Here is a 12,039-nt window from a genome sequence, read left to right as displayed (position 1 = left end):
ACAGCACTGAGCTGAGCACAAGGACATAAAGTCCCTCTTTCTTTCCCACTGGCCTCACTCCTAGTGGCTTGCCTGGATAGGCAGGGGAGTTCCCAAATGTATGTGCCTGTTGGGAGGTTAGCAAATGGCATGCCATGTACTTGGCCCAGGATAAGATCTCTTGTTGCTTCTGCTTTTGTTCCTGGGACCACTTAAATTGTATGGGCTTAAAGGCTATAAAGTTTGTAAAATCACTGAACTTCATATAGAACACTCTGGTTAACACAGAGCAGTCTGTGGTAGACAGGAGACAAGTCCTTTTTGGTTCTAATACTATGAAATAAGTGAGGACAGAAAGGCAGATTATAAAATACTGATATGAAGAAAAAGGTTTACTGCTTTACAGGATCAAACATGAACAGATTTATTGTTCAGCATCAGCAGACTCAGTAACCTGCAGTACCTTGGCCTCAGAGAATACAATCTAAGTATTTGTATTTGAACTGGAGGTTTCATCTGCCATTAACAAGAACAAACCAACCAGAATCCAGACAAAAGTAGTGCACAAGTCATCTATAAATAACAGAAAATCATGGTCCCAAAGACAAGGCTGATAGAAAGCTTAAGAGCTGCATACATCCTGTGCAGCTTTCTCTGAAGAAAAGCCCCTCTAATGTGGTTAGCAATATTTTGTTACATAGGTACATGCATTGATAGAAAAATAATGCATTTACTGCTGGCTGATTGGAATGCTTCTTAATAATTTTGTCTGTGTGGCCATTCTAAGGACCCTTAGAGTTGGCTACAGAGAGGAACAGCACTGTTGAAAAAGGGGAAAACAGTTGATTAAGTTTTGTTGTATAGTGTTCTGCAGTTCTTGGTGTATCTTGGTTGTCTGCTTTATGGAAATGTGTTGCTGATCATGTTGTATCAAAAAAGATCAAAAGCAACATCTAGTATTCAGGAGAGACATGATTACACAGTAAACCATTTCTCAAAAGCCCAGAACTGTAATTTTTATGCTTAATTTTCTGAGTGCCTAGGGTATGGCATGTTTCAAGAAAATCTGGGTCTAATATTGGTATCAATATATGCTATTTTATACACTTCTAGATAGAAGTACAGTTGGTGTCTTCCCTTGTAAGGTTCTCTCCGTAGGGGTTGGGATCTGGCAGGCTGATCAGCAGCCCTGCTGTAAAGGATCTGGAGGTGGTGATGGGCACCAGTACCATCATCCTCAATGAGACAAGCTGCCTACATGAGGAGGAGTCTGATTAGCAGACTGAGCAATACTGTTATCATTTCTCTTTGATGCTGCTGAAGCTCTGCCTGAAACACTGTGTCTGGCATTTTCCTTCCCCTTTAATAAAGATGCTGAGGCAGTGGAGAGGGGTTGCCAAGATGGTCAGGGCCCAGGGCACACATCCTGAGAGGTGGTAGAGAGATTTGGGCTTGCTTACCCTTAAAAGACAGAAATGTCTGCAGGCTGCAGCTGTTTGGAATGCAGGTACAGGGCTGGTCAAGGTAAACTCGTGGTGGCAAGAGGCATTGGCTGTAGGCTGTGGCTTGGGAGGTTCAGGTTGTGCATGAGGAGAGATGTTTGCAAAGAGGGGGAGTTAGCACAGAGAGATTGTGGAGGTTGTAAAGATTCAGATGGACAAAGCCATGGCTGACCTGACCTGGTGTTGGGAGGCTGAACTGGATGGTCTCCAAAAGTACCTTAGAAACAAGATTTCTGTGATTCTGTGTGGTTCCTTCCCTTGATTCATTGGAGTAAACAGTCAAAAAAGCAAAATAGGAAGCTTGAAATGAGGATGGTTTTGGGCAGAGAACAGGCAGAGAACACTGCTACCTTGACAGATTCTTGCACTCAGCTAAGCAGTCTCATGAGAAATTTTAGCTGGATGGTACATTGTGTGACTCATGAGCTGAAAAAATAGAAATATGTACTGTAGGTGTAGAATATTGGGACTTAAAATATGTGTTTTATGGGGTTTTTAGAAGGTGCTTGTTGAAAAGTGTAACAATACAAACCAATGGAGATACATTGTTTAGTTTGAATATGTGCAGGAAAGAACAGTAGTATTAAACACCAAATGAACTTCACTATAAAGATTAATTGTGGCCACTAAATAATGGAACTGCTATCCTGGCACATTCCCAGGTTAATTCTTTATTTAAAAACATCTTCCTACTGATTTTTCTGACTTGCAGTGCACTGGCAGGTGGTGTTGAATTGGTCTACATAAAGCTCAGGCACTGTGGATAAACTTTCAGTTGTGGAAAATGAACAAGCTTGCTTTATCCAGCTGAAAGTATAATTTCAACATGTACTGGTAGCAGTATTTACACCACATGTGTGATGTGCTGACATGGGAGTATTTGGGCTTTTTTCTTTGAGATTCCTGTGAAATTCAGTCATGGGTTTCCAGACATAGGGCGATAATAACTTGTGTGTTTTTTAACCACTCTTGGAAACATTTTAGGAGGGACTGGATTCAAGGAGGAAATTTGCAGCTTTAGTTCTTAGGTAAAGCACATGTGCTCTTCAAAATGAATCAAACATTTCCTCAGTGAGGTGGGCAGTTTTCTATTCTGACTGGTTTGGACCATTAGCAGAAGCTCCTCTGATATTGCTGGACTTGTCTTTATAAACATGCCTCAAATTTGGGAAATTTGACACTTGTTTTCTTTCTTTTTTCACCACAAAACCTGCCTGTTATGAGAATGAATTAGCATTAAGTAATGAGCACCTACTTTTAGCTGTGGACTCAAATAGTGATTTTCAGTGATAGAGGAGAGACTTAGTGGGTCTTTTTATCTCCAACTTTTGATTAGCATTTTGTGCTTCAGCAGCATCATCATGTGGAAGTTTTAAATTAATTCAAAAGAGATTTTCTAATTTACCTAAAATGTGGAATAGTTGAGATAACAAAATGAAGCCCCATAGGTCATGTGGCTTCCAGTCGCAGTAAAGTCAGTTCTGCTTACTTAAGCTATTATTCTTTTTAATTCCTTCCCAAAGTCTTGCCTCAGAATAAAAATAGCAGGCAGAACAGAGAATCCCTTCAGCAACACTCTTTGACAAAAGTCATTGGCCAGAAAGGAGGAGAGAGACAGTATTGGTCAACCTGTATTAGAATACACTATAGGTTTCCATAACCTCTTTTTAAAAGGGATCTTGGGATAGTTCAGAATATGTGGCTTAATAAAGGTTATTCACCTGAAATTCTTCAGATAAGAAATTGTGTGGATCACAGAAAGACAGAGGAAATATTTGTTGCAGTCAATTTTTATCCAGGTTATGAAGTAATAATTCATGTAATAATAATAATAATAACAGGTTATGAAGATTATAACTCAATGTGTCTGGCAGACTCTGGGAACACCAGCAGACATTTTTATGATCAGGTCCAACAGAAAGTGCTGTGCATTCACAGACTTGAGGTATTTTTTAAACTCCAGGAATAAGTCTGTAAGACTAGTTTGGGTCAAAATCTTTCACATTTATTTGAAAAGAAATTAACAGATTACAGAAAGTGTTTTACATTTCTGAACTCTAGGATGTTTTCCTGCTCTATTGCAAAGGACTATCTCTGCAAAGGCCAGCATGCTGAAGTAGTTAAATTTTCTTCACAATGCGAGTCAGTAGCTTCCTTCATCAAAAAATTATAAAACTGATTGTGCCTAACACTGATTTAGTTTTTCATTGCAACAAAGATATTTTTGCTGTCAATTTACTTTTTTCCTTTATCTCCATATTCTATTGTTCATTTTTGTTCAATCTTCTTTTGAAGCTATCTTTGATAGTCTGCCATCTGCTGCAGTAGGTGCTGCAAGCATCGAGTGGAAGTCACAGCATTTGCAGATGAGGATCTTGGTGTTCTTGGCTGTACCTGTGAAATGCCTGTACATTTCCACCACAGCTCCCTCCTCTCCTCATCTTTGGCTGTGCACTAATGGTTTTCCCTTCCAAAGGTGGCAAATATGTTCAGACTCCACAGCCATGAATGACAAAGATGAGTGTTCATGTTGTGAGACAGCCCTGTGAGGTCCCCCAAGGTCAGCTCCCTGCTGCCCAGCTTACCAAAGCTCAGAACTAGGGGAGTGAAGGGAGTTGTTTGCATTATTAGGTCTTTAGGGGGAGACATCCACACACTGCTGAGCAAAGCTTGCAGCAACAAAACGTGCACTGAGTGTTGACCCTCTCATAAAGAAATTGTGCCAGGAAGAAGACGTGAGGAAGTTCCCTGGAATGATGATGCTCTCAAGTATTTGTTTCTCTTCTTTGTGAGCATCCATGTGGTAAACACACGTGTAGGCAAATCTGGCATTCCCTTATAAAGATAAGAAAAGCACTGATGAGCACAGCTTTGGGTGGAGAGCAGAGTTAAGCATGATCTCACCTTTTCAAGCACTGGTGTTTTCCATGTACCTTCATGCTTCTGTTGTTTAAACATACCTTATTCTTAAATATGAGTGAAGTTAGGATTTAACAGATAGATCAAGTACCTGGCATCAATCCAAGGTCTAATTCTTAATCTTCTGTACTATGGATATGGTAGATAAATTTCTCAACGGCCAATTTTAAAAACTATTCACTCAAACCCGACATAGCCCATTTCAGCCTCTCTTTAATAGGAAAGCTAATAACTTTTTCTGATGTGGTGCATAAAGCTCTGGTATTTTGTTTTCTTTTTATTGCCAGATGCAAGTGTGTTCATGTATTTACAGTCAATAAAGCTATCAGTGCTATACACAGGTCTAGATTAATAATTTCAGCTTTTCAGTCTTGGGTATCAGATTTAGGCACTGCTGTGTTGTTTGCATCCCTTGGTCTTGTGCTGACTCTCCAAGCAGTTGCAATGTTTCTGCTCAGAGCTACTTCTACAAGTGGGACAGCCCAATCCAGAATTTCCATTCACTTTATTCAGAAGTCATGTCTCAAACAAGCAAGGCAGCACTTGAGCAGTACAAATCATTTGTGTCTATAGGAAAGAAAGATGATGATCCTCAAACCCATTCTTCCAATGCATTTTTGTCTCTGCTAGCCTTTTGTACCCTATTCACACTCTGACTTGCAGTTTGTATAATTTCCAGGAGAGGTGGTTATTTATTAGGACTTACCATCAAGGAATAACAGGTTCAAAAGAGCTGCAGTATTACTGTACGTGGGTCATAGGCATGAAATTCTGTGAGCTGTCCAAACCATCAAGTCTAGAGACCATATAAGAAGGAAGAAATATTAGCCTACTCCTATTGCCTGTTATAATTACTGAATATTTATTTCTATTTACCCAGAGAGCCAGGTTTTACATTACCTAGAGTTTTCTGTCTCTTAAATGTCTTAAAAAGCAATTTCTGCCATGAGCAAACCAGTTTGTGATCAGACATTGTAATTTCCCCCCCCATATTTTTGGAATACTTGCACTAGGTAAAATACATCTCTGCCCTAAAGCCACTGCAGCTATTCTGTGTAGAAGACCATAGGCTGGGTTAGCACTTAAGGCAGAATGTGCCAGCTCCTCACGCTTGGAATTTATTTTTCTTTAGCACACGTTGACTTTCACAGGATTTCTCCCTCAAGAGCAAGCATGCAAATATAAATAACAAATAGGATATTTCACTAAGTATCTTGACACATTTTACTGGATTTTGATTCACTTTCCACAGTTTCTGTTTCATGCTCACTTTCCTTCATCTAAGAGAACTCACAGTGGCAGTATAAAAATAACTTTTAAATTGAATTTTTTGAGATCCTCCTCTTCTGCTATCTCTTACTGCTTCTCACTTCTCTCTGATTTTACATTTCTTTCTAGTCTTCTCCCTGAAAATCAAGATCTCCTTATGCTTTGCATTACCAGCTGTCAGGCATGATGCTGTATATGCTGATATGCCACTGTGTTAGCTTGCTTTGCCACTGTTGGCAGCACTCTGCTGTCATGCTCAATTGAGACAGAAAGGACTGTTTCTCACTGGAAAATTAATTCATGAGAAATTACCTTTGTTTCTGTAATAGAATTGTTTTGAAAGAAATTAAACATACAAAGAAAACTGTATTATAACAAATTAGCCCTTAATTTTATAAAGGTTTAAGTGTCAAATATGAACAAACTAAACACAGTGAGGCCAACTAATTTTGTGAAATTACAGCCTTAAATTGCCACACATGATTTGAGCACAAATTCTATCAGCTGAGATGGTCTTTGTATTTGGATTTTTTTCCTGACATAACTAGTTTTGAGCAGAAGTGAATGCCTCCCCAGGCATCTGGAAATTATCTCTGGAAGGAGTAACCAATTTACTTGTGTCCCTCTGTGAAAGGGAGAGACAAGGTCAGAAGAATTGTGATGGAGATAATCTTTATTCTGATATGTTCTTTTCTTCCACCCTGCAAAAGAGAAGGAAGTAGAACATCCTCTTCTGTGCTGACTTTCTCTCTGGGCCTTTCTATCCCTTATGCTTTTTTGAAGAGGATTGCCTTTTACAGGTCATTCTGCCAGTGTAGGAGGCTCAGTGCCGCTATTCCTAGGGCTAAAATGAAGGAGCAGTTTTTGCAGCAGGTTTCTTTCTCCTTGGTACAAACTGCCCTCATTGTGGCTTTCTTTGATCCATAGCAAAACTGACTAAGAAAACCAAGATAAAACTTCCTTAAAGACAGGATGAGGTTGCATCTGTGCTTGTGAATCAGGCTGATGTCTTGTCTTGCAGTCACAGGATGTGTCATTGTCAGTGTGGCCCCTGTTACCCTTGTGGCTCATCCCAGCTGGAGAATGTTTGTGTGTGGTTCAAGGCTTAACACTGCCTCGAGGAGCCAGTTTTGGATGCAGCCCCTGCTTTGGGGGAGAGAATTCAGCCATTTGTGAGCTGTGTCACGTGGTTTGATCTTACTGGCTATGAGCTGTCCCTGTTCTTACATAAATGACTGGTTAAAATACATCCTCTGTGCCCACTTGCTGGCCATCTTAGGCTTATCTGCAGGAGAAAAGAATCAAAACTCTTTTGTAGACTTGACAGTTAGTAAATCACTGAGTACATATGCAAAAAGTTCATGGCATTGCAGCAAAAGTTTTGAGAAAACAGTTCTGAACTTCTCTTCCAAAATATCTTCGTGTGTGTAAACATTTTAAAGTGTATGTATATAAATGGAGACGTGTATGTAAATACATTAGAATGTCCACCTACCTAATCTATATTTTACAATTTATTTATATATAAAGTATAGTGTAGTTGAAGTGCCTTGATTTTTTTTCAGAAACTAAATTAGAAAAAAACCAAAATGTTTTTCTTGATGTTGAAAGGCTCCTATCAGCGTAATTTCAATTTTAATCTAATTACTTTAGAATGCATGTTTGTACTACTCTCCCCTTCCTATTTTTTTTCAGTTAAGCTTCCTAAGGCTTAAAATTATCTTGATAATTTTCCTTTATCTTTTTTAATTCTTTGTCATTTGAAGAAGGTCTTTTTTTCCCTGCAGTTGACAAGGAGGTGTTTGACTATGCAAGGGAATGCTGATTCTGTCTAGACATCGCCAGATGTGCAAGGTCCTTGACAGAACAGACAGACAAGCCTCTTTTTTTTTTTTTTCATTTCTGCTAACATTCATTTTATAGTAATTTTAGCTGTTACTTTCAGCTTCAAGTGTTTAATTTTGGGATTTGAGATACTCTTTTTTTCCCCCCAGATTTTGCAGTGTCCCTGTAAAGACTGTAGAGATAAGCGTTCAAGATATTGATGAATATTGTGTTGTGTGTACAGTTTTTTCATATCTAGAACTATGGCTAAAAAATGGGTTTCTGTAGCTGGTATCCATAAATCAAGGTGTTGTGTCAGCTAACAGGCTCCCAGTAGAACAGAAGTAATCTCCAATTCACACTGACTGTGGTATGTTTGCCAATCAGGACCAATGATAGAAAGAAGGAAAGAATTGAGTGGAAAGATTCCTTTTGCACACCGTAGTGGAGTTGCTGAGCCCCCTCTAAGCTCTGATGGTTGTGTTGGACTATAACAGCAGTAAATTACATGTTAAAAGTATGAATTCATCATTGTCATAATAATCCAAAACCTCTAAAAACCATATCAGTAAATGAGCTCTATCTGTAGACCAGCTTCAGTAGTTCAGAGCCTGCTTATTTAATTTTTCTTAAGCACATTAAACGGTTCTAGGCAGGCTGTCACTATGATCTTTGAAATATTGCTGTGTTTCTTTTGTTCTCTGCTTTTAAGTTTCTTATACAGGAAGACTTCCATACTTTCATATTCTGTTCATTACAAATTTCTGGATATTCAGACTCTTATTTGGAGCTTAAAGCCTTTCAAACCACAGCAGAAATTCAGTAGTGGAAAAGGGAAGAGATGTGCACTTACTGTCCTCTCTTTCACCACAGCCTGTTGACTCCCAGTGCAGAGACTAAGCTTGCAGTTTCTGGCTCTTTCCTGGCAGCTGGTCTGCAGGTAAATTAACCCAGCAGGCATGGATCCTTTTTGACTAGAATTGATATAAGGTACTTGTTTGAGCCTGGAAAATAATGTCTTGTCCACAGTTTTTGTCTAAAAATAATTTTGCATCAGCTTTAGAGAAAGGCCTTGTTTTTGTCAGGATCTTTTTTTTCCCCTTCATTTCTTGTCATAGTGCTGAAATTCCTATATTCAGAACTCCTCAGAAAGATAGAGGAATGGCTGATGAAAAACTTGAGTGATACTTTGAAAATGTAGCACATGCTGTGCAGTTCCTGTAGATGAAGGCACTATGGTTGAAGGGTTTAAAACATGCTTTCATATTAATTTACTATCATTTAAATATTCTTTTAAGAGACTGCTTATGGATTCTGATTTTTCAGCTGCAACTACAGTTTATTCGAAGTTTAAAGGGTTATGATGTATATTCTTTGTGAAGTATTCACTCTTTTTTCACACTAGCTTTTTGGCAGCCAGGAGCACACACTGCTCTGCTGGCAAATGCATGAATATTTGTGGTGTTGAACTTCTACCACATCCAAACACTGATGTGCACTTGCAGCAAAAATGGGAAATAGTGAATAATCCCTCCTGCCTTTTGAGATGGTCGTATTTGAATTATGTTGGCAGGATTGAGTGGAGAAGCTTGTATTGTTAGCAGTGCTGAATCTGCTCTGTAAATGCGTAAGACTTCTTTTCCATGGGGATTTCAATCCAACTTTCACCAGTCCTTGTTCACCTAAAAGTAAATGGAAAGGTTTTCTTAGGTTTCTGCTGCTAAAACTTGTGCTTTATGTCCGAGGAAAAAAGCCCACAATGTTGTGCACATTTATGTTTACTATAAATTTGTTCTTTCACTTAACTTTATAAGACATATATTCCACTACTGTCATAAAATACACTTTTTCTTCATCTTAAGCAAAACAATATCCCCAAAACACTTAATTTCATTAACTTAATTTGGTAAACATTGTACTAACTTTGACAAATGTGAACTTAATTTCTTCCCAGGTTTCCAGAGGAGGAGTTGGCAACAGAACCACTAAAATATGCTGAACAACTTCCTGTAGCTCAGATAATACATCAGGTATGTCTTTCTATTTTAAAAATTCCTTTGAAAATAAAGAACATCTGTAATACTTAAAGTGCTTTTCTAGGTCACACAGAATTAATGTCCTTATGCTGGAAGTATGTATAAACAAGATACTCTTGTTCAGATGACAACTATTAAATTATAAAAGTCTTTTTCTGAACATGGCAATGAAAAGATTCTTGCTGTATGACACGGTTAACACTTCAGAGCTACTTGTTAAAATTGTTGTCTGTCTGCTGATAGAAAAGAAAATAAATTCATTAATTTCTCCAAATTTGCATCTTGACCTAAATCATATTTCCCTTCCTGAAAAAACAGCCAAAGCATGGAATCATTATTGTGGAATAAAGGTCATGAAGAGTTGATCAGGGAAAACAATCTCTCCTCTTAATGCAGTTCTGAATTAGCACCACTTTTATTTCTAACTATAGCAGTGTCATCATACTTTCTGCTTTGAATAGGGTTTTTTGTTTGCTTTTTGTTTTGCACAATTTAAAAAAAAGGTTTGTATTTTCCTAGATTGTGCTTTCTAACTTTGTCTTTATTTAAATGCAATGCTCTGCTATTGATTTAAGTAAATAAATGAGGGCTGATGTGGCCATTCACACTGGGATTGAACAGAAGTTTTTATTGTAATGTCTCCCCCAATGTACAGCAAGGAGGAGGAAGAGATCTTTTCTGTGCAGAAGATTCTATATTCCCTTTTTGCACTTCTCTCAAAGTTCAAGGTCTGATTTTCAGTCCATCCTGCTGCTAGATCAGATCCCCAGTCTGCATTCCCCTGTCTCCTCATTCTTTGCTGTCAGCCACAGAGGGCCCTGCCTGTTGTGTGGAAAAGCTTGTGGCCAAATAACATACATAAAACTTGAGTCAAACATGACTGTGGAGACTTAGCATCCCCCTTCTTGGGGATGCCTTAAAGGAAGCAAAATGGCCTATTGTGTTGCAGTCACTTGGAATTTCCTCAGAATAAAATAAATAATTTTAAAACTTTGTAGATGTGAGTCCTGCTTCAGGGACAAGTAACTATAGTTTTCTTAAATCAGGACCAAACAGGTCAGATTACTGTTTTTCTAATGGTATCTTGGTCCTATGGAATCTTTCAGGTAATCAAGTATGCTCTGAAAAATTGGCCTGAAATTTGGGGAAGATAATGATAGTTCATCATGGGAGACAAAATGGTGCAGTCCATCCACTGCCTTGGGATAAGGAAAACTTCCAGACTGAAAACTGGGACTTGCTACTGGTCAGAGTAGCACTAAGCCAGACAGGCAGTGTTAGATAAAGCTGTGAATTCAGACTGAGCTGTTTTTAAGTGCTTGAAGATCAACAGGAACAAATAAAAGTCCACTAAGTCCCTTAATAGAATTTTGTAAACAACTTTTTGTGTATTAATTATTACCGTAGATCTTCCCAAATACCTTTGTCAATAAGTGTTTTTAAGGCATTGAGTCTCATGCTGCAGGCAGTGCTAGTTTTACCTTGAAGGAAACATGAGCTTTATTTTAAAAGCTTAAAGTGTACAAGCCTTTCCTGCAAGTTGTAAACACAAGGGATTTTAAAACTTTTGGCTGAAATCTGCACCTTCGGGAAGAATTTCTGATGTGTTCAGAACATGGAAGATTGGAAATCAGGACCAGTTTGTATGTCAGGAACTCCCTGGTGTTGTCAGAGCTTCAAATGACCCAACAGCCTGCAAATGTCACATTTAAAATTCTGTCTTCATGCCTGACTCTCAGCATAAATGAATTAAACAGCAGAGCAGGCAGCCAGTCAATATGTTCTTAACAGTGAGAGTGAGCAATGAAACAGTTTGGGAGTTGTTTGGAATCAGTAAATAGAAAGTGCATGGAATGGCTCACCTAGAGGAAAATCTCAAATAGGAAACAGAATTAACCTTTAAAATGGTCGAGCAGACGAAATGTCATAGCAATATTTTTACAGCATTAGGTGGGTAATAACCATGGAGGGTTCATTTGGCTACTGTGTGTTACATTGCAATAGAATATTGCACTGTGGAAAAGCAAAAAGCTGGTTTGATGTGCTCTTATCTGTTTGCTCAACTTGCCAGTAGTACAGAGCTGGGGTGTGCACAAGGCAGCAGAACAGACCCAACAGAACTGCAAACATCTTGGATGTCAAGAAGCTGAATAAAAGGACCATTATTAGCTGTGGTGAGAGGGAGTTTGGCACCAAGCCCTGGCTCTGTGTGAGGCTGATGCCCTGTCTGAGCCTGCAGGAGCTGTAACCAGCTGAGCATCACTGCTCCAGTGTCCTGCTGAATTAGCTCTGCAGAGATCCTGTTGTGCCCTTTCTGAGGGACCTGGCACAACTGGGACAAGCTGTGCAGGGGCCATGTTTATATGAACAAGGTGTTTTTTTTTCCTTTAAGAAAAAGGAAGGAAATTATGAGAAACTAAAAAATTACAGGAGTAAAAATGGTGATTAGTGTTTGTGGTGTTATGATGCTGTATCCAAATAGATAATCAGGGTGTTTGTGCATTTGTTGT

At 38.7% G+C, this 12,039-nt stretch overlaps 1 protein-coding gene across 1 annotated transcript in view; it reads left to right on the top strand.

The window, feature by feature from the left end:
• The window catches only part of PIGK (phosphatidylinositol glycan anchor biosynthesis class K), a 63,480-nt gene that overhangs the window by 32,002 nt on the left and 19,439 nt on the right, over window positions 1–12,039 (top strand). Inside the window, exon 10 of the mRNA XM_085067858.1 lies at window positions 9,448–9,523. Coding sequence (XP_084923984.1) covers window positions 9,448–9,523 — 76 coding nt within the window. The remainder of the gene's footprint in view (window positions 1–9,447; window positions 9,524–12,039) is intronic.

The sequence above is a fragment of the Lichenostomus cassidix genome, chromosome 8 (genome assembly GCF_008360975.1).
Source record: "Lichenostomus cassidix isolate B80296 chromosome 8, HeHo_3.0, whole genome shotgun sequence".
Lineage (NCBI taxonomy): Eukaryota > Metazoa > Chordata > Aves > Passeriformes > Meliphagidae > Lichenostomus > Lichenostomus cassidix.
The sequence above is the reverse complement of the archived record's forward strand: the minus strand, read 5'-3'. Positions and strand labels throughout refer to the sequence as shown.